The sequence below is a fragment of the Cupressus sempervirens genome, chromosome 9 (assembly GCF_028749045.1).
Source record: "Cupressus sempervirens isolate cs-2001-9-10 chromosome 9, ASM2874904v1, whole genome shotgun sequence".
NCBI lineage: Eukaryota > Viridiplantae > Streptophyta > Pinopsida > Cupressales > Cupressaceae > Cupressus > Cupressus sempervirens.
The window spans coordinates 421450221-421473619 of NC_143126.1; the positions used below are offsets into that span (position 1 = coordinate 421450221).

The 23399-nt window shown below is 36.6% G+C and overlaps 1 protein-coding gene across 1 annotated transcript; it reads left to right on the forward strand.

Moving 5' to 3' along the window:
• Positions 1–439: 439 nt before the first annotated feature.
• LOC149539091 (rho GTPase-activating protein 1-like) lies at positions 440–18273 on the forward strand. Its single transcript, XM_089800442.1, has 5 exons — positions 440–1221; positions 14843–14963; positions 15079–15198; positions 16757–16987; positions 17094–18273. Exons 1-5 carry the CDS (start codon positions 833–835, stop codon positions 17799–17801), a joined length of 1569 nt encoding a protein of 522 aa, XP_089656568.1. The 5' UTR covers positions 440–832; the 3' UTR covers positions 17802–18273.
• Positions 18274–23399: the final 5126 nt, after the last annotated feature.

Below are 23399 nucleotides of genomic sequence, written 5' to 3' on the forward strand. Positions count from 1 at the left end.
ATACATTGCAAAAATGAGATAAATCTAGCTAACATATTCTAAAGCATTGATATACAATGTGTGATACAAATAACAAAATAACAAAATTTATATTCATAACTAATATAGATACTTCACATGCCAATACAATTGGAGTGTGTGTGTCATTCTATCTCCACAAAATGAGGATATGCTTGGTCTAGTGGTTCAAATTACATCACACGAGTAGGGTGAAATTTGGTCACATATAAAGTGGGAAGTAGATAGAAAATTCCCTATGTGGCGGAGTTAAGTTGGAAGGTGATGCACGCTCACAAGAAAGTAGAACACATAGATTCTTTGAGTCACAAGGTCAGCTAACCGTTGAAACATATTTCAAACCAAACCTTGGATCCTCGTGCGCAGGGATGGTTGACCCAAGCGCTTTTTACAGCCCAGCCCACGGTCACATGGGACCCTCGACTTCCCGCCTACTCCACCGGCACCTCTGCCGGTTCAAATTCCCCGCATGGCCTCGCGTCACTAGACGTCAAACCGGAAAAGGAGCGAGCAAAATTCCTGTCGACAGACAGAAACACAGATCCGTTGGGAATAGAGCCAAACGCTTCAAATTTGTACTGTGGCCCCCCTGCTCAAAATTTGAATGATTATTTACACCTTTTAATGGCTTCATACAGACAAAACACAACGCCACCACTATCCCGTTTCACTGACACGCATTACCAGCTCCACGAGGCCATCAGTACGAGCTTTAGCTGTCAAGCTTCCATGGACGACTAACTTCCTCACAGTAAGCTAAACTCATTTATAAAGCACCTTTAGGTCGTCAGTTCGAGTCCCCTTGGCCTTTTTCATGGCGGATGTTCATGTTCTTCCTTCTGACACTGGGAATCCATCCCAGTCGTTTGATGACGGCAAACTTACTGTCTCCGTCGCCTTGAGCTCTGCTCCGAAGAGTCGCAGAGACAGGGCTTCTCTGCACGATGAGCAGGGCAATAATAATGGGGACGGTAGCGGTAACAGCAATAGTGACCAGTTGTCCGTTTTAGCGCTGCTCTTAACGACATTTAGGCGGTCTCTGGTTGCATGTCGTGCAAACCGTGATGAATGTACGAACATGGAGATTAGCTGGCCTACAAATGTCAGGCATGTGGCACATGTAACGTTTGATCGCTACAATGGCTTCCTAGGGCTGCCGGTCGAGTTCGAAATGGAGGTTCCTAGGAGAGTTCCCAGTGCCAGGTTAGGCTTCTTGCTTTTCTATTCAAGATTTCTATTTTTTGGTACTATTGCTTCTGTTTAATATAAGTTGGAACACGCCCTCCCTGATTTGGCTAAAAATTATAGATTTGAGTTTTTCTCGGTGTTTCCTGCAAGCCGTTTGATTTTGAGAGTTTCAATAGTTTGTTCCACAAGGATTCACCAAGAATTTTGATAGTTTTGAAATACATTACATTAGCTGATTTCTTTGTTAGTATTCAAATATACATTTGACAGAAACTTTTTCTTGGCTTTTGAGGCGTGTTTGTAAGCTCTTTTGGTCCTAAAGTCAGGTACCGAGGGCCCTCTGAAATTAAATATCAGAGATTTAGCAAATTTGGAGTGTTTTTCTAAAAAGTTGACAGGTGAATTTCTATGATGGATGATGTCTGATGTTGCTGGCGATTGAGGACTGTTTGCTAAAATATTTGAGGACATCTTTTTTAGGCATCTCTTGGTTTTCCTGTTCTCTGGATTTGCTGTTTTGCATATAATTGGGGACTGGAAGTTCAATTAACTGTAGGAGATCCGAAGGCTTTTTTTTTCCTTAGCAACCAGTTCGCTGAAGTTTTCTCTACAATGCTTGCTGAGAAAAATAAGAATATCTCCTTGATGAAATCACTATGTGAGCACCTGTTTTTCTAGTTTGGCTTTATTTCGGCAAAATAGTTTTCGTATCTGCAACATTTAAGGACCCATCACACACATTTACCCATTAACGTTTGTGACATGTTATCCAGCAAGCAATTCAAACCTAGTTTTCCCTCGTTTAAAAAATCTTCTTGCATTCTTATTTGCAGTGATAAATTTTGATTTTCTCTTTGTAAGTGAATTTTTGAGTCTTATTTGTATGTTTCTTCAATATTTCTAGATAAATGTATACTCTTCAGGCTGGTTTTTAAATGATTGGTGGTTTAATTTTAACAGTACAATTACACTTTAAACTTGTGTTATAAAGAATCATTTGCATTTTTTTCCGACATTTTTGCTCAAGGTCTGGCACTTAGACAGTTCATTAATGCAGCGTGGTGCGATCTCATTGGCATATGATGCTATTTTGTTTTCAATACTTCGCAATCTCAGTTATCCATAGCTAAATGTTCCACAACTTCTATGGTATGTTCATGGTTATATGGAGGAATGAACCCAGGCCACTTTCATATGATTGCACCGCCTTACTTCTCGGCAGTATTGCGATGTTGTGTTCATGGTTTTGCAAGACAGTTTTTTTCTTACTATGTTTGTCTTTTATTTGGTGATTGTCACATGCTCCAGATGAATACTGCATTTGTTTAATTTATGTTGAAGCATGCAGTTTGTCTGGCAAAATCTTAGATAAAGTTCTGCAAGTTGTTCTGTCATAATCAGCGATTCAGCAGTAAATTTTTAAAAATATATTACCATAGATATTTTTGTATTCTGAATTCTTTTCTTATGATCTTCACATTTGTTATGCCAATAGACCAGCATTGGCACTATGATCTTGTTCAACAGCCTTATCATGATTGGGCTGCTATTTTGAAATGTGGTATTATCTTAATTTAAATACCTCGCGCCCTCACTTTCATGTATTCTAAATCATCCGAAAAACTATGAGATATGTTATCTGCAATATGCAGATTGAAATCTGGGCTCTTCTCATATAGAAAAGCTTTCCTTGCATTCTTATTTTCCGTGCCACCTTTATTTTTCTCTCTTTACATGATAAATTTTACTGCATGCAAGGGAGATTTGTTTTTACTGCATTGTACTTAAAGCGTTGACTTGCTGCGTAATTTTTTATATCTAGAACAAGGTGATTTTACATGAACTCTGTTAGAGGGTTCAAAATTAAAGAGATGAAAACTAAACTGTAATTTTTAAAATTCTCATTTTTTTATCAGGAAATTTCGTATATCCATGCATTTCTTTTGCTCTCCCAAGTTTTAGCTCTTTGTATTTCTCTGTTGCTTGGGTAGTATTGCTCAATGTGTTCTAACTTCTACGCAATGCTCTTGTGCACCAATTTCTCTGTCTGAGCTGCTTTTTTAAATTATTTTTTAAAGCCGAATCCAGTTTGTAAATTTAATTATCTTCTGCTGAGTTATTTTCAATTGTGGGTTACGTTGTTTTGTTTTATTTAAAAAAAAGTTATCATAGATATTTTGTCGACCTTTCTTCCTAGACAATTTATTATTTATTTTTATGCTATTCTAACCTTCTTTGTTGTCATTATATATTTTACCTTTGCCTTTGAATTTACAGTACTTGTCTTATATAGTTTTCTTTCAAACTGGCTTCCTAAGCATCCCTCTATAATTTACTTTCAGGATTTTATCTGTATTTTATACATCATACAAAAAACCTTTTATTGCCTTTATATTGTTTTGCTTTTTCATATCCCGTGTTATTATTTAATTCTTCTTTCCTTCCATGTGTTTTTTTATAAATTTTTGTTGGGTTAAATATCCTCTGGATTCTCCAGAGAATTTTTAATGTATTTTACCAACAAATATCCTCTGGTTTCTCTGGAAAAAATTCAAGCAGTATGTGGTACCAAGAATCAGTCCTGGGTATTTGGTGACTGTCTCATGCTCCAGATAAGTACTGCATTTGTTTGTACCATGCACTGCCTGATTTTTTCTCCAGAGAATCCAGAGGATATTTAACCCAACATAAAATTGTTGGTAGTATTTTATGTATTTTACTGTCACATACTCCAGATGAATTCTGGGAGGCCAAACTTCTACATATTTCTCACATATGTAGAACCCTAACCTAAAAGGTCAATCATTTTCTTTAGCGGAACCTTTTGATAGACCTCTGATACCTTTTGCGCAAATATTGGTACCACATACTGCTTGGATTCTCTCTATCTTTTCCTACTCAAAAAATTAAGAATTAAAATTTTTTTGCTTAAAGAAGAGGAAAGGCAAAAGGAAATTGGAAAAAAGTAGCTAACTACACAAAAATTGCCTCTAGGTAAGATTGATTAAGTAGTTGCAGAAAGTTTCCATTCTGTCTTTTCATGGCTTGCTTAAAGTCCTATAGTCACATCTACTGGCTGACTGGTGCAGCTAGAAGCTGTAATTTTCTCCATGGGACCGACCGAGCCATTAGACTTTGGTCTGCTCCAATGTTACTTAAATTTACTTTTAGTGGTTGTGTTCTAGAATAGAATAACTATATATATTATACCTTTATCATGTGAGAGCATATTTCACGTCCATCACATGATTATTTCAGATTCAAGGCTATGATTTGGAATCAAAACTATAATAATATAGATCATAATTCATGGGCATGGGCTAATATAAAATTTATGAAACATTTTTTATCATTCTCTGTTGAAAGTGTGCATGAAAGCATCATGATTATTTATAATTTTAGCAGCTTGCACAACAATGTTAATAAGGTCCATGATGTGTGGCTACAAGTTCCTTAAAAATTGGGAACAATGGGGTTTACACTGTGCAGTGACAAAAGTGTGGTTATATCTTTGGAGGAGCAGTTTAAGGGTCCCCACCAGAAGATGAATGTAATGTCTCCAACTAGGACGTTACTTGATTTACCCTAAAAGACCAGCTAGGGTTTGGATAATATTTGGAAATGGCAGTTTAACTTACTCTCTGTAATTTCCCTTACTAGGATATTGCCAATTTCCCAATAATTAACATACATCACCATGCAGAAACAAGTGATTCATATACATTTGACAGTTAACATACTTCAGTCACTTTCTTATTTCTCTCCCAAACTCAACCTAATGAGGACAGAAAGTACTTGTCATAGGGCACTCAGAAACCAATCTCCCAGTAGTCTCCCCCAAGGTTTCAGGAACACGTATGCCATTCCCTACAAACAACCTTTCCTCATGAGGGGTTATAGCAAGTGACTAAGGAATAGGCTACGCCTGTATTAACATCTCATATATCATGAATATGTGTGTGGGTTGTGTTACAACATAGCTGTTATGTAATTCTGATTTCACTATTCTTAACAGATATATATGATATGTATACACCAGACCATGTTAGGGTTCCTTATCCCTAACAGAACTCAGATATAATCTTCTACAAAATAGTATTTAAGTTTTTAACTCATACATGCTTGCTCTCTTTTGATGAACATTAATTATAAACAATAATTCTTATCATTCCTTTCTGATCCTTTTCCCTCTTGATCAATATCCGATATATTTCCAGTATACTCCCCTCCAAAGGAGTGGTTGTGATTGCCTGTTTGAGGTTCAAAGGATTTGACTCTTCCCAATCAGATTTTATCTCCATATAACAAATTGGTCTATTCATGTGTAATGACTATTTAACTAATCGCTGTTGCAAATTACTCAAATCACATATGTTAACTTTGGTCTTAATTGATGACATTAATTGTTTTATTCAAGTCACTGCCGTTGACTTGATTAATCATTGTTTGATATCTCCATGTCTTCATTGATATTCTTTAGTTGTTTCTTAGTCCTCCTTGGTCGATCTTGATATCCTGCAATGCTCACTTGTCCAGTAATCAGAGACCCTTGTTATTCTGTGCTTTGCTGAGAGGTATATGATATGTTTTTCTGTCTTTTGCTACATTGATATTGATATTGTGTTGATTGTTACTTTCAGATTCTGCCCGACTATTGTTCATGTGACTGTGATAATGCTAATGTTTCTTTCCATGTCTTCATTACACTTGATGATGGATTTTATAGGAATTCACCTCACCATGTAATTTGTTCTGTGTGTGCTGTACAACAAAGCCTGACACTAAAGATATACGAGCATGATCCTTAATATGCATTAAAAATATGTCTTGATTGATCCAAGCAATTGGAAATACATAAATAGGCTTTTCTGGTAATAACATAACTATTTATTGTAGCAGTCCATGGTAGACAATGCTTCACTATTTGATTTCTGTTATCAGCTTATAATATCCTCCTAAGAAAAATTATTTTATTCATCCTTTTGTGACATTGTAATTATAGCCGTGTTAGAAGCTCTAAGGAACTGGCTAGTAATTATATTCTGACATGGTCATGTAAGGTTTGATATAATATCAAAGCCTGAGTCATTTCCTAATCTATATCGGTCATTGATCGTCTGTTTACCAGTTGATTCCATTGCTTGTAACATTCAATGATATTGGGCAGCTGTCAGAAATTGCGAAGTTGTACCATTGTGAGACAATCTCTAGAGTAATAATTACATTGTAATTAAATTTAAATTATAGTATATATTATTATCATTTCTTTTTTTATTTATTTTTATATTTTCTTTATTATTGTTCATTATTAAATGCTATTTTATAAAGGGGACATTACAATGAAGCTTCTATGGTATGTTCCTTACATCATCTTGTTCATAGTTGGTGAAAATGCCTTTGTTCTCATTCTCCCTTAATAGTTGGGTTTATATCTAGTATTTGATGTGGACTTCCACAAACCATGCTCTCCTTTTCTTCTTTGTCTGGTTACATCATGATTACATCATTCTTCAGACTTTGATCTTGACCGCTTGTGCCCAATTATTTCAGATAAGATCATATAGGCAACCACCATTTGCACTCGCCAAGGTATGCACCACCTGTTAAACGTTGTCAGGGCAGGGTGGTATGTAGATCAAGCAAAATGGTGCAGTCTTCAGCCACTTTATGTTTAGTTCCACAATTTATAGAAGATGTATTGGGAGCTATTGCTTCTGATTCTGAAGAAAGGGCGAATGATTTGGGTTCAGACACCCAACCTTTAGGAGATTATGTGTAATCCTACTGAACTTTGCACAAATATTTATAGTGATTTGCATTAGTGCGCAAGTTTTTGTGACATCTTGTGCATTAACTTTGATTATATTATGTGCTACTGTGGTAGCTTTGCCAGTTCTTTGTTCCCACTTGGCAGTAACCTGATAGCATGGCAAGTGCTCAATTTCACCTGCAGTCCATAGAATAAGGGCAGTAAATGACAATAACAAACTGTCAGTATTTGGAAGGTCAAGTGACTTTGGGGTGCTAGTAATGGAAAGTGATGTGTTTTATAACCACATGTAACTATGCTGTACATATAGACATATCCTTCATGTTGGAGAACAGTTAGAAGACTTGTCTGATGTGATAAGCCCTTTCTGGTCACAGTAATCATTATCATCCTTCCATATGTGACATATGTTGTAACCTATTCATTTCTGTCTTGGAAAGAAGTAGGTGGTTTTGAATGCATTCTTGTTTGCCTTGTCGTATTCTATGAATTTGACTTTCACTAAGACAGGATTGCTCCCTGAAGGTATATTTGATTGTTTATTGGTTAACTGTGTATTTGCTTTTCTTGGCACATTCTATAAATTTTCCTTTCACTAAGAGAGGATTCTCCTCCAGACTACCTGGGGTCTGGATCACCTTCATAATTGAAAAAAACATGTATAATGCAAATTAGACTATTACATATAATGAGACTAGGCTGAGAACCGCTTTGTAAAAGGAACCCTATATCGAGATTCTGTCAAGTAGAGGATGGACAATTCTGAGATATTCACATTCAAAATGAACAGATTCAAACAATTTAGTAATATACTATAGCCAGATTCTTAGATTAGAATTTCTATACATAAACACAAATCATCCACAATAGTGAATGATAAAATATGATCACAAGTGGTTGTGCTATGATTTTTTTTTTTTCTTTACCTGCAAGTTTTGCTGCCAATGTTTACAAACTTATTTCTTTCCTCTTATTTCAGAATGATGTGTAAATTGTTCAATTAATTAAGACACTTGGGCATATGGAATGCAATCTTAGACTTTTAATGTCAGATCAGCTCAACACACACCGATTCCTCCTTAAACATGAACATGCTATGTACGAGTTATATTGTTAATTATTTTATTCACTGCCTTTGAAGTACATACAACTTAAAGCTCTGAAGTGAAAATATCTTTTCATGTCTGGAAGAATTGTCAGCGAGGAAAGAAGCATACATAAAAGGTTTACTCCATTGAATTCAACCTCTAAGTCTTGATGTTATTGAATGCTTCTATTCACTTTCTTGTTATTCCAGCCCTTCAACATATCTTGATTTTCCTCATTAGTAGTGTGGCACTCCCTTTGTGTACCCATTCAAACCACTTTGCCAAAGCCAAAGCCACCTGCCTATTTTGGGCTGAAACTTGCTCAACCTGAGGGGTGTAAAAGAGTTCAGATTGAAGAGGATTCTTTGAATGTTATTAATAGTATGAAAAGAATTCAAAATTTGAGTTGGACGATCCAAGGATAATATTTCATTGCCTAGCTATTATCAACTCTTTTGAAGAGTGCCACATCATCCACATCCTAATGAAAGGGAATGTGGTGGCAGACTTTTTTGCTAAGCAAGGAGGCAGGTCTAGTTTGATCCTCTTCTCCTTAATGTCTGAATCATCATTAATGATGAAAGGATTAGAAGTTAATACAATGCCTTGTTGCTTGTTCATAAGGACTCTCAGTCATTTTGGTATAATACTCCCACAGATATTGGGCAGCATTGCCATCTCATTTTTTTTTCTCTGGTTTATGCCTTGTTCCATTCTGCAGTGGTGTGCCTTCTCCATTCTCATTTTGTCAGAGTCCTCCCTTTCTATGAACAAGGTGGGGGGAGAAAGGAGCTGCGTAGAGCCTTCTACATGTGACAGATGGAGGAGCAAAACTGAGGTTTGGGATAAGTTGAAGGAGAGTGGAGCTTCTCAATATTTGGAGTGACTTTGGGGTGTTAATTCTCAGGTTGCCGAGTGTTTTGTTGCTGGTTGGAATGATGGAACAATCCATATTTTCAACATGGATTTGGTGATAACTGAAGACTTAAGTTCCCAATTTATGAGCCTTTTAATCAGGGGCAAGAAATCATACAGAGACTAGAAGGCCCTAGTTGCTTCATTGGATAGGCGTCTCAAAATAGGGAGCATGATAAGCTTGGCAGAACCACTATTATGACCACAACTCCATCAAGTTGTGTTGGGTGAAGATTGCCGAGATAATTATGAGATACTTCATTTCAGATGGGCATTTTACGAGTCTGTTTAGTCATTGTTTTATTCTTTAGAATAGCTTTCACCATAAACTATTGATATCTTTGACTTCCTACTTGTTGTTTTTCCTTGAATCTGGGATTAAGGACCATGTTAAAAAACCTTAATCTACCTGTCCTTCATGAAGGTCTGATTCTGCTTATTATGGAACATGCTAAAGTCTTGTCTATCCTGATCAACCCTAACAAGCTGAAACTAAAGCAAACAATATAAGCTTGTTTGTGTACATTACCCAAACATGCTCATTGGCTTTGAGGATAAAGCTTTTGGAGATAAAGATTTCTCTAGGAAAAAAGAGGAGAAATCCACAAACTGGTAAAAGTGATCATAAGGAGAACATTGAAATTGAGGGGAAAGGGAAAGGTCTACTTGTGGAAGAGGAGTTGGGGAAGGTTAGGATTGAAGAAGATGAGGAGGAAGAGCTTGAAGCAGATGTATTTGAAGTTAACTCCCCTTTGCTTCATATTGAAGGGCATGATGTGTTGTTTGAAGAATAGGTTGGACAGGATCAATGCCATGAGGGTGATGTTTTTGGGTAAAATGAAGATTGGGTTGAGGACATAATTGCTTTGATCAAGGATGGGGCTTTAGGGAAAGCAAGACCCTCTTATTGGTTCCTCTCAGAATCTAACATTATCCATGAGAAGATGCATGATTTTCAACTTGGTGGAAAATGCGGAAGTGGGGGCTGTTCTCTAGAGGAATAAGGAGGGTAACTCTAAGATGTTATCCATCTTGGAAAAGGTGGCCTTGGATATTAAGGTCCTTAGAAATGACATTGAAGCTAGGATAAAAAAATAGGAGGAAGCTATCAACAATGTGTAATGTCTCCTTTGTGAAATGGGATTTATAATAAATAATATTAATCAAACTAAGATATAAATATAGTATAGTATAATATGCAATCAAGAGTTGTGACTCCCTCAACATAAGATAGAAAAGGGAAACGAGTTCATTTGAAAGGGGATAGGGAGGAAAGAATAAAGAGGAGAGCATAGGAACTAAAGAAGGATTAATGGAAGAAGAAAGAAATGGGAAGAAAATAAAGAAGCGACTCTTTCCAAGGGCAGCAACGATGAAGGGTTGCTCTTTCAAAGTTTTGTAATAATGAAAGGCTGCGACTCTGTCGAAAGGTAGAAATGATGAAAGGTTGTGACTCTTCCAAGGGTTGTTAATTTTGAAAGGTTGTGACCTGTGCTAAATGGCAGACATGATGAAGAGGTGTGACTATCCCTGACATTAGAATATATAAAGGGGAGAAGGCAATCAATCAGCAGGGGGATACACAAAGAGGATTAATCAGATTAAAAGACGTATAGATCAATCAAACAGCAGCAGATATTAAGAGCAGATCAATCCAATCAGCAGGACAAATGAGAGCACTAATAAGTATTGATAAAAGCAATGATGACAACATAATGAGTAGGCTAAGGGTTTAGACAGCAGTGGCAACAGAATGAGCAGAGATAAAAAGGAAGGGAGTGATGAAATTAATTAAGCAAAGACAGTGATTATTATGCTTAATGTGCAGTGATAACGAAAGCTCAACGATTATAATGAAATGGGGTCATTAACACAGGATGTGTCCATCCAAAGAGTTATTTCCATTCAAAGAGACATCCCTCTTCAACGAGATATGAAGATATATAAAGGAGAAGACTTCCTTGGAGGGAGGTATCAATGAAATGGTTACAAGCGCTGATCCACATGAGCAGATCTTCATCAGACATCAATAATCAGGCACATAGGCGGATTAGACCAGAGATTACTATTTATTACAGGTTCTATCATTCCTCTTCAATGGTGTTATGCGTGATGAAGATGCAGTATAATGAATTTTCTCTTATTTGAATTGCCAACCTTTCTAGATTCTTAATTTATTCATTCATTCTCCTAAGAGTACTTTACCAAGCACACCCCTCATCTTGATGGCAAGAGTAGAGATTAATGAATGATGGACTCCTCAGGAGGTGCACCGACTCATATGGATGGCAAGAGCCACATGAGGCTAAAAGGTATGGTTATCAGCTCTTGCTCCTAGGCTATAGGATTAATGGATTATGGACTCCTCCCTAGGTACACCCCCTCGTATGGATGGCTAGAGCCACATGATGCCTAGAGGGATGATATTTAGCTTTTGGGGCTAGGGTAGAGGATTAATGGATTGTGGAGTCCTCACTAGGTACAACCTCTCATATGGATGGCAAGAGCCATGTAAGGTCAAGTGGGATGGTTATCGACTCTTGGGCCTAGGGTAGAGGATTGTGATTGGATATGAATTCCTCACTATGGAAGCCCCCTAATATCGATGGGAAAAGCCACATGATGGCCAAGAGGGATGCAATCCACTCTTAGACCTATGGTAGAGGATCATAAACGACTATGGGATTCCTTATTGGGCACCCCCACATATGAATCGCAAGGAGCCACATGATGACCAAGAGGGATGATATTCACTCTTGGGCCCTTGGTAGAGGATTGTATAAGGCACCCTAATATGCACTTTATCTGAGCTCTCCTATTGATTAACTCCATCAATAAATTAAATATACAAAGCCACATAAGGCCAAGAGGTATAATTATTGGCCCTTGGGCCTAGTGTAGAGGTTGTGATTGGATATGGATTCCTCACTAGGTAAACCCCCTCATATGGCTGGCAAGAGTCACATGATCGCCAAGAGGGATGATATCCACACTTGGGTCAAGGTTAGAGGATTATAAATGACTATGGAGTTTCTCACTGGGTAACCCTTCATATAGATGGCAGGGAGCCAAATGATGGCCAAGAAGGATTACTGCATGTTCTAGCAAAGAGTTCTGCAAGTTCTGGCAAGGAGCCACATGAACATCGATACTGTGGTTTGTGCTTTTGCATTATTCTCTAGATACTTCTCCATTCTTTCAACAATTTCCTAATAAACACAATTTTAATTTTGCATCTCTTAATTGTATGATTCTTTTTGTGAAGATGTACTCAAGCCAGTGAAAAAGTACTTTATTAATTCACCTTGATTTACCCAAATCTTACATAGAATAACACCTCCATTTTCAGTAGAACAAACTGTTGACATCTAGAAAAGGGCAGTTTTCCCAGAACCCGTCATAGACCAACTAGCTTGAATTTAAAAAAGGGTTCCAATTGTGTAAATTGCTTCTATCCTTTCATGGTTTTCAGAAAATGTGATCACCTTCTCATGGGAGACAATAGACTAGTTTGGACTTATCTGCTAGCTTCATGGGGAGGTAAGGAATGCCTGTGGTTTTTCAGTTCAACAGGAAGGATCATTACAAGTTCTATGATTCATTCTAATCTCCTTTTTAAGTTTTTTTATTGGTTGCTATGTCATATTTTTTGCAGTTGCATCCAATCAACAAAGGCATGCACAACATCCTCTTGTTTTTATTGAAGTCAACAAGGTCTAGGATTTTATAAATACATGTCGTGTTAGATGATTCTACAAGGACCTCTTCAACACTTTTGTATGCTTAGAGATGTTACAAACAGAGAGTAATGGAATGATGGCAAAATGATTGTGATGCTGCCAGTCATCATGCATTTTGAAACCACTTTTCATTTTGTTCAAATTTGCTTATAAGATGAAAGATGACTGGCAAAGCTTTCATGTCAAACACCATGACGTGTAAACTAGAAAAACACCCATTAGCTGGCTTTATTAACAATAGATATTGTAAGAGTTAGAAATTGAGAACAACATGACTTAAAATTTAAGCAAATGAATTAGACAATAAGAGATCAGATTTGAGAGATTGAAGCAGCCATCAAAATGAGACCAATATTTTTTGGAAAAATTTCTTATGGGTAAAAAGTCTGGAAAATATTTGTGTACACTCGTTAAAGTACTCTAATGGCAGATACAACTGACATTCTACTATTAGGTAATCAGATGAAAACACTGAAATGCTCCCAGAAGACCAATTACAGAGTTCTAAATTAAAACAATTGAAATTTTAACAAGAGAGCAATATACATGGGATAACTCCTCGTGGGTAAAAAGTCAAGAAAATATGTATATCACTCATTTATGCTCTCCAATGGAAAATACTACTAATGTCCCATCCCGAGGTTACCATAAGAGCTCTCAAAACAACTGAAATGCTCCCAAAAGACTCCCCTGACTCTGCTCTTTACAACAATCCGAAACTATGAGAATACAAGAAGACTTTTCATTACAGCAACTCCCAATCCAGCTTTGCATCAACCCTTCATGCTAAATTTGAGCTTAAGTTGCATTATATATATATATATATAGATAGACACACACTTTTAAGGCTGTGTGAAACCCTTGAAAGTCACAAGGAATGAAGAAATTGAAAATACACAAATTTTAAATGTTATGGGTTGTTCTAGGTACAATCAAAACTACCAGCTTCAGCAGAGATGTGGCTTCAAAAGTGCTTCACTGATACCAAACCCCCACTGTCACTTTGAAACTGGCTCTGTTGGCATCTTTTTGCTCTTCAATCTTTCACAAGCCTTAACTTTTGCATTTGGACTAGAAAAAAGTGGCTGTTTTCTGAACATTCAATGAGTTTTTGTGAGAAATTCAAGTATGTAGTCATATTTAACTTTTGATGCCATATTGGACCTGTTTTGGGTCCGGCAAGTGTCTTTACTTTTCAAGAGAAGCCAGATTCTTCTTGGAGCACATGGATTGCTTCTTCATCTGTGTTATAGAGTGATGAACTGTGAAAATATTTAACAATATTATAAATTACCTCCACCAAATGATGTGTTGCATTTTTGATAATGTGCAAATAATTTTTCGTGTACACTATCTCCTCACACTGTCATTAACCTTAGATATTGCAAATAACAAATATTTATGAATTCATACTGATCAGACATTTGAAATATGTAGTTGAATACATGCCAAGTTGTCCTCACATGCCTTCTCTAGGTCTAGTTTCCCTACTATATAAGTGTCTCCAAAATGTATATTACTTATCCTATCAAACAGACTTTGACATAACCAATATTGTGTACTCATTGATGACTCCATCTGTGCCTTTATGGGGCATGGCCAAGATTCAACTTGTAATTCAACTTATCACATGGCTGAGCTTGTCTGTTTTCTTCTTGGATGATTACATCTGTGCCTTCATGGGATATGTCAGGATTTCAGTTGGAATTAAACTTAGTATGTGGCCGAGCTTGTCTGTTTTCTTCAACTGTGTGAAAGGATGGAGTGTGACATTATTTTGAAGATCAAAGGGATACAAATATTTAGATTGGTGACTGAAAAGATCTCTCATGGTCAAACAGAAAAAAGTTGGGATTAAATGACCAAGGCAAAAAACAGATAGATTTGTTAGTGTGTCAAGGCAACTGGGGAAAGCTGGAAGGATCATATCTTTTATTTTGGGTTTCCTTAGGCAGATTTAATTCCAGCTCTGTTATTTCTTCTTCCATAGTTACCTTTCAGCTGCTTTTTAATTGTTTGGTCACGTTTCATACCCTTCAAGTTCAATAGCCAGTGGATTATATATTTTCTTTTGGTGGATTCTAAGAATGTGCATCTTATTACCTTTTTAAAATATTTTGCAGTGCAAGTGTATTTGGAGTCTCAGCAGAATCAATGCAGTGTTGTTATGATTCAAGAGGCAACAGTGTACCCACTATTCTTTTGCTTATGCAGGAACGATTGTATGCCCAAGGAGGTCTTAAGGTCTGTAATTGCATTCTTACCATATTAAATAAATTTCAATGCATCTGAACAGTGGCCGAGGAGATCACAATTGGCTATTGGTCTCACTGTCATATTTGTTTATGTGAGCCTGCAGATGGAAGGTATATTCCGCATAAATGCAGAGAATACACAAGAGGAGCATGTACGAGATCAGCTCAATAAAGGGATTGTCCCCGATGACATAGATGTTCATTGTTTGGCAGGTTTAATAAAGGTATGCCTAATATGGATTTGTTTTAATATTAATTAGTTTTACCCAACAATAGTTAAGATTGAATTCGTCCTTTTTTTGGCCATAATTTTGGTCAATGCAATTTTCCCTGCCAACATTTTGCATAAGAATTTTTCTGTATCACTTGAATTTATGTGTTTAAAATAGGTTGTCTGACTATGTGAAAATTTCCTGTTTATACTATATATCCTCTGGTTGGAATTACCTGAACTTCTATGCAGTTTGGTCTTTATAAGCTTGGTTATCAGGAGACTTGGGTACTTGGAGACACCAAAGTGGCAAAGGCTGATACAGGTTCCAGTGTGGCGAATTTTCAAAAATAGGGGATGGCATGGCATAGAACTTTGAAAGGAACAATAGTAAATCAGCTATACAAGAACAGAAAAAAGCAAAGGCAATCTTTTTAGATCATTAGAATGACAGGAAATTAGTCATTCAACTATTTATGTCCCTCTCAAAGTCTACAATGTCAGGATCTGATCACTATAACTTCACATGGATTTTTGTATCATCCAAAGCATCAGCATGAGATATTATCCAGACTTCTTTATGTGCCTTTTCTTTTAACCTTTAATGTGTTTTGCCCTAAATGTTTTGGCAAGAGACAAAAATTTGTGTTCAGAAAACTTCGAAAACGGCAGGAGATGGCAGCGAAAGAATCCCATGCATTGGGAAATTTCTGGAGACATCTCTGGTAGTGGATATGAATCTCCTTTTCCAAGACATTTTTCCATCTCCAAGATGGGTATCAGGGAGTTGGGTAGATGTCTCTGGGTAACAATTTCTCTTTGGACAGTGGCTTGAAACCTGAAATCTTTTTCCATTTCTTCAATTTAAGTTTCATGATTATGCTTGCATAAACTTTCAGATGAAGAAGCAGATGGTTCTCTGAGTCCTGAGCGAATGAAGAAACTCATTCAGGCATTCCTCGATTTGGGTCGTTGCTTTTTGTTTATTTTGGCAGCCTTTTCCCACCTTAGATCTTATCAGCTTGGGAGCATTTGAAAGTACACAATATAGTGGGAGTATTTGATAATATAATTTGTGTGTATAATAATATGCCACATTGCATACAGTATCATACAGTTGCTTCTGTATAATATTTACTGTGAATTGCAAATAATTTCGCATGGTCACAGGCTTATTTTATAACTCTGATTATCTTTTAGATGCTCAAGGACAGAAATGAAAAACAATATCTTTTGTGTTGTTGTTTTGCTTAGATCTTTTTACGTTTCTTTTGGTCACCATCGGTGATCATAAATGTGGAAGTGTTGCAGGCTGATGGGAGCAAGAAAGATAACTACATGCTGATTATGTGCCTTTGTAGGCGGTGATTGTTAATAGCAATTCTTGTTTTGCAGGTGGAGGGGGTTATAATATTATCTTATAGTAAATATTGTTACTGTTGTGCTATCCATGCTTCTTGACAGTGTTGATTGATGATAATGAAATTTGTGAATTCAGAATAGTAGTTAGCTTTAAATTTTTTTTCTCTGCTAAAGGTAGCACTAAATTATCTGCATGCTGTGAAATACAGGCATGGTTCAGGGAGCTTCCTTCAGGTGTGCTGGACTCCCTCACACCTGATCAAGTATTACAGTGTAATGCAGAGGAACAATGTGTGGAACTAGTGAAGCTTCTACCTCCAACACAAGTAGCCCTCTTGGACTGGGCTATCAATCTGATGACAGATGTTGTGCAAGAAGAACAGAGCAACAAAATGAATGCACGGAATATCGCAATGGTCTTTGCACCTAATATGACACAGGTAATTAATGTATCTCTGAAGTCAATTTCATAACCTTTCTCCTTTTGGTGGTGTTATTGGTAATGTGTTCGAGAATTTATAATACTGCCTTTTGTCCTTCCAACAGATGTCTGATCCCTTGACAGCTCTTATGCATGCTGTTCAAGTAATGAATTTTCTTAAGACCTTAATCCTCAAAACATTGAGAGAACGGGAGGAGGCAGCCTTACGTGTTTTGACCACTCATTGTTGCACAGATCGTCCTGATGAAGATGGCTATGAGAGCACAGGGCAGATACTGGGAACTTGTGATGTAATGGAAAACACTGATGACGATGAACAAAATAGTGGGAGTGTTGAATTCACAGTGGAATATTATTGCCGCAGCACTGATGGTGATTCAGTTGATGAGATTGAGGAAGATTTTTTGAATCACTTTGGCAATAAGGATACCACAGATGAAGAGGATCTCTCTGGTGGAAGTAGAGCTGACAATCTCAGTCCAACCAGCAGTGCAAATGATGAAGTGAGAGAAACCATTGGAGCAATGATGGTGGAAAATTTTAATGAGGTTGATGTTTATCAATTTAGGAAGCAGCCTAACATGTTTCTCTCCGAAAGTGACCAGGACAGGGTAGAATCAAGTGACGAGGACTCTGATAGCACTTCCGAATTTGTTGACAGTGAAAATATGAAGAACAATGCAGAAGGCCTTGGAGGCAATAAGGATCATGCACAATATATGGTTCAGATTAGCCAGGCTGGAGTAAAGGCCAAAGGAGTTAGTGTTATAAATTCTATTGATCAGCAAACTGAAAGGGTGGAAGCATGGTGATAAATGCCATTTTGATTTTTGTTATTTTGTGAGATATCTGCTGTTTCTCTAACCATTGGATTTTTAGGTGATTATTGGTTACAGAAGGTTTTCAAGACTTTTGAATTTTCTTTTTGTGCTCTAACTTGGTTATTTGGGCGAATCTTGGTTATAGAAGCTTTTCAAGACTATTGACTTCATGGGTGATTTGTTGACTTTAACTTCTACGTTGGTTCAGTGTAGTTGTTCATGGCCAAGGATCAACTGTGTAAACTTTGTAAATTATTCAAAAGCATTGCAAGTTTGGACCCATTGGCTTCATGTGGGTGCAAAACGTTTTAGTTCTGTAATGATTTTTAGTCAGACATCTTGTTTGGCTTAGTTATGACATGTCAATGTTATGATCTGCTTGGTTGAAAATTCTAACAATTTGAGATTGTAAGACAAACAGTTCTTTGAGAAATTATAATTTGATTTGCCTTTTTCCAAAGAATGTATTTAATATTTGGCCTATATTTATTAATTTTGAATGGCCTGATGGAACAGGTTCTTGGTTGCTAGAAGAATTAGCCTTCTTTAAAATTTGTATAATTTCTGTTCAGACTGTACCATACAGGTGAACTTCTGCAATGTTTATCAAATTAACTATGTTCAATTTAGAAATCTGGAATCGCATGACACATTGCAGAAGTTGCATTTCTGCCTTTTCTTGTATGTAAGGGCCATGGATTTTTCACGTTGAAGACAATCTTAGCATGGCATGTGTATTTGTTATAACAGACGTTTTGTGTGTACTTGGACTTCCCTTGGTGTAATCCAATAATTCCTTTAATCCAACTATTGGAAATGTAGATTTATATTTGCAAAGCTCAAGTGAAATTAAGTGCAAGTTCATTTTGAATTTACTTCTTTTTTACCAGGCTGGATTGTGTTTAGTGGAGGTCTTGCGAATCCATCAATATCTGGAAGCATTCTCTGTTTTAAGACCATTCTTATGGCATTCAAATAACAGGTGCAATTTAAGGTTAATTTTAGCGTGGTGGAATCTGGGAACAGTCTAATTTGGCTGATGCCATTTTCATCATAACCGGGCCAAGCGATGAAGAGAATGCAGCAACTTTGGTAAGTTTCAAAGCTTTAAATATTAATCATTAAGAGCAGCTTTCTGAAATTTGTTATGGAGGCTGCACCCTGTTGAGTAGATTAATTTTAAATTAATGACAGATGATACTAAACCTCGCTTACAAGCATCTTCAATAACCTCAGTTCTCTGTAATTACTAATAACAAGCTTACGAAAGCGGCCATTGAAGAATTGGTTCTGTTTTCGTAGTCATTTCACTGTTTTTAACTGTCATGCAACCTCTTGAAAAATTGCTGACAATAATTTAGATGTGGATAAGATGATTATCTCGAGCGAGAATAATAGATGGTTAACTCAGTAGAACGTTTATAAACAATATAACAGGAAGACCAAATCAAACTAGGACGTGTTTAAGGTGAAAAAATGTCAGAGCATCTAATCTGCAGACCATGAAGTTAATACAAAATATGGGCGTCTTATCATTTACTCGTTTTATTGTCATAAAGTTTACAACGCAAAAATATATCTCATGGTTGGAAGTGACCGATATACGTAGGGGTTAAATCTTTGACAGCTTAAATTCATACTTCGAGTCATCTTGACCCTAAGAACTTTTAAAGATTAATTTTCTAATCTTGTTCATTGTGGGATTTCACTGGTGCATTTCTAAGTTTTTCACTAGTAGTTATTGACACTTGAAAGGAAAACGCGCACTTTTTTCTACATTGATCTTTCTGCCGATGCCAATATCCAACTAAATGTTCAAACAACAATAACCTATACAACGCTGATGTCATTTTACTTTCAAATTAGGAAAGGGGAGAAATACGCAAATTTGATTATTATGCAAGAGAAAACCTTCCCGCTTCCTGCGACTTACAAAAGCACACACAGCCAGAACTTTCTGCCCACAATTTAAGACTTGAAACAATACTAAGGTTGCAATAAACAACTTTTATTTTATTAAATCCTGAACCGATTTTAATTTTCATCTCCACATAACTATAGATTTACAAATACTCGATTATGAAATATGAATTAATATCCGCAACTAAGGAACAAACAGTTTCACATGCTCATTTTTCTTTATGAATACTTTTCCAATACTTCAATTTGGAAAAAAACAACTTCTTGTTCCTCCCCGTACTCAACCATCCATTGTTATACACGGGCTCTCTTGAGTCACTACCACTCTCTACGCAGCCTCAATGCCCCACACTTCCTCTTCTACGCGCCACTCCTTCAAATCTGTATGCGTCTTCCACCTTGCGCAAAGATACTTTGTCCTCGCTGCCTGTTAATTTTCCTGCAGCCCTTTATTACTTCTACTCCACCTGATCTGTAATGTGCACCTCCTTTTCTCTTCTGTGCACTTCACCCTTATTATTATTATTATTTTCTAAATAATATGCAACGGTTGGTCTCTTTCGTTGTTTACCTCTGCAAATTCTTCTTGACCATGTTGGTCATTCTTTGCTGAGGAATATGAAATATCTTGTCCATGGTGGGAAAGGCTTTAACATCATACATTAAAGTATGGATTATTAGATTGAAAGTGTTAAATAGTCAAAATTGATTTATGTCTAAAGTATGGATTCCTAGATTGAAAGTGTTAAATAGTCAAAATTGATTCATGTCCAAGCTTAGATTTTTTCCTTTGTTCACTTTGACAAAATATTTTCCCTCCCTTCTACAGCATATTACAACTCCCCTTTCAGTATATATTTTCCATACAAAATTATTAAAATAACATGCAACTTTTAATCCTTTACATCTATATTTTCATCATTTTCATTCAATAATTTTGTTTTAAAATTTTGCCAAATTGTAAGAGTATTCAAATGATAAGTAGGAGATAATTTTCACAGCAAGTCAAATTGTGATATTACCATTAGGATTTAATTGTGTGATTTTTGAGTCAAACTCATTGACCCATGTTTCATGAGTAGTGATTCAACATGAATCCATCTCTCATGAGAATAAATGGAACACTTAGCACTCATTGGACCTAGGTGATGCTCACAGGGGTGAAGCACCGGAACTTCTCGGGCCATTCCAGTACTACTCTAGCCTGAGCGCGCTTAACTACAGAGTTTCCTCCATGGTTAAACCCAAAGCTTGCAACCCCACTTGCAAAACCTTCACCAAGTGTTGTGCTTTATGAACCATTCATTAGAAAGCCCCTTAAGCTCATCAATTGATAAGTAGGAGATAATTTCCACAGCAAGTCAAATTGTGATATTACTATCAAGATTTAACTATGTGATTTTTGAGTCAAACTCATTGACCCATGTTTCATGAGTAGTGATTCAACATGAATCCATCTCTCATGAGAATAAATGGAACACTTAGCACTCATTGGATCTAGGTGATGTTCACAGGGGTGCAACACCAGGACTTCTCGAGAGGTCATCCATCCCAGTACTACTCCAGCTTGAGCGTGCTTAACTATGGAAGTTTCAGGATGGGTCACCTCCTGAGAAGTCTAGGTGTTGCACCCCTGTGAGCATCACCTAGATCCAATGAGTGCTAAGTGTTTCATTTATTCTCATGAGAGATGGATTCATGTTGAATCACTACTCATGAAACATGGGTCAATGAGTTTGACTCAAAAATCACACAGCGAAATCCTGATAGTAATATCACAATTTGACTTGCTGTGGAAATTATCTCCTACTTATCAATTGATGAGCTTAAGTGGCTTTCTAATGAATGGTTCATAAGGCACAACACTTGGTGAAGGTTTTGCAAATGGGGTTGCAAGCTTTGGGTTTAACCATGAAGGAAACTCTGTAGTTAAGCGCGCTCACGCTGGAGTAGTACTGGGATGGGTGACCTCTCGAGAAGTCCCTATGCTTCACCGCTGTGAGCATCACCTAGATCCAATGAGTGCTAAGTGTTCCATTTATTCTCATGAGAGATGGATTCATGTTGAATCACTACTCATGAAACATGGGTCAATGAGTTTGACTCAAAAATGACACAGTCAAACCTTGATAGTAATATCACAATTTGACTTGCTGTGGAAATTATCTCCTACTTATCAATTGATGAGCTTAAGGGGCTTTCTAATGAATGGTTCATAAGGCACAACACTTGGTGAAGGTTTTGCAAATGGGGTTGCAAGCTTTGGGTTTAACCATGGAGGAAACTCTGTAGTTAAGCGTGCTCAGGCTGGAGTAGTACTGGGATGGGTGACCTCCTGGGAAGTCTTGGTGCTTCATCCCTGTGAGCATCACCTAGATCCAATGAGTGCTAAGTGTTCCATTTATTCTCATGAGAGATGGTTTCATGTTGAATCACTACTTATGAAACATGGGTCAGTGAGTTTGACTCAAAAATCACACAGTTAAATCCTGATAGTAATATCACAGAGTATTCAAATTAAAACTTCAACTTTTATATAAAAAATATTTTGTGATGTTAGTTTCTTACATGTTAGAACCAGAATTGGAGCAACATAGAAACTTCGTAAATCTAATCATCCACCACCTTACCCAACCAAAATTGGAGCAACATAGAAACTTTGAAAATCTAATTATCCACCACCTTCCCCAAGCAAGGAAATACTAATTGAAATTCAAAACAAGTAAAAATTACACAATGAACTAAAAACAAGTCAAAACTAGACAATTGAGTTATAAAAAATTGAGTAGTATTAGCTATATGTTCATTGTTGTCATGATGTCAATTAATGGTTGCATTAATGTTAATTTACTATGGTTGAGAAGTTGGTAAAATATTGTATATTGATTGCATCTTATGAAGAGTCGAGCTATGTAGGAAAGAGTCTCTCGGGTTTCATATGTAAGAAATAATACTCGAGGATAATAGCTGTTTGACATTAATACTATAAGTCAATATGAGGTATATTTAGAAGATAAAATCATGACAAGTTAGAATATGTAGGAAATATTATTCAAAGACCTTTTGCATGAGATGTTGGTGCAGTTTTGGTTACAATGACTATGTATTGTGGATATTGCTATCATGTTTCCATGTCTTGAACAATTCTTTTGAAGAAGTTATGTGTAATTTTTTAACAATAAGGCTAGCTCTTAGGAATGATAGGACAAACTCAAATAATGCTTCACATTGGTATCTTAGGTTGTATGATTTGGTGCACATGCTTAGATGGTTCATTCAATGTTTCAGTCTAGATTTTTTTAAATCTTGAATCCTTTGCAAGTAAATATATGTTGCCCCAAGTGCAATATCGTTGTTTGCATTAGTTTTTGGTTGACTCAACTATTTGCAGTGACTAAACTAGAGTCATATTAGTTTGGGTATAGAATGAGGGAAGAGTTAAGAGGCTAGGAGTGATTGTGCTATGGTGTGCTATGCTTTGCATGGTGTTATATGCTTGAGAGAGTCTTATTGAGTCAGATGGTGACATGTTTTTAATGCCTATCTACACATTAATTTGGAGTTGGCTTTGGAGAATGTTGTGATGTGTATGCCTTGATCATGTCATTTGAGGAACACTTATTGTGATGCATTTATTTGTCAAAATAAATTCTAATGCCTACCCCTAGT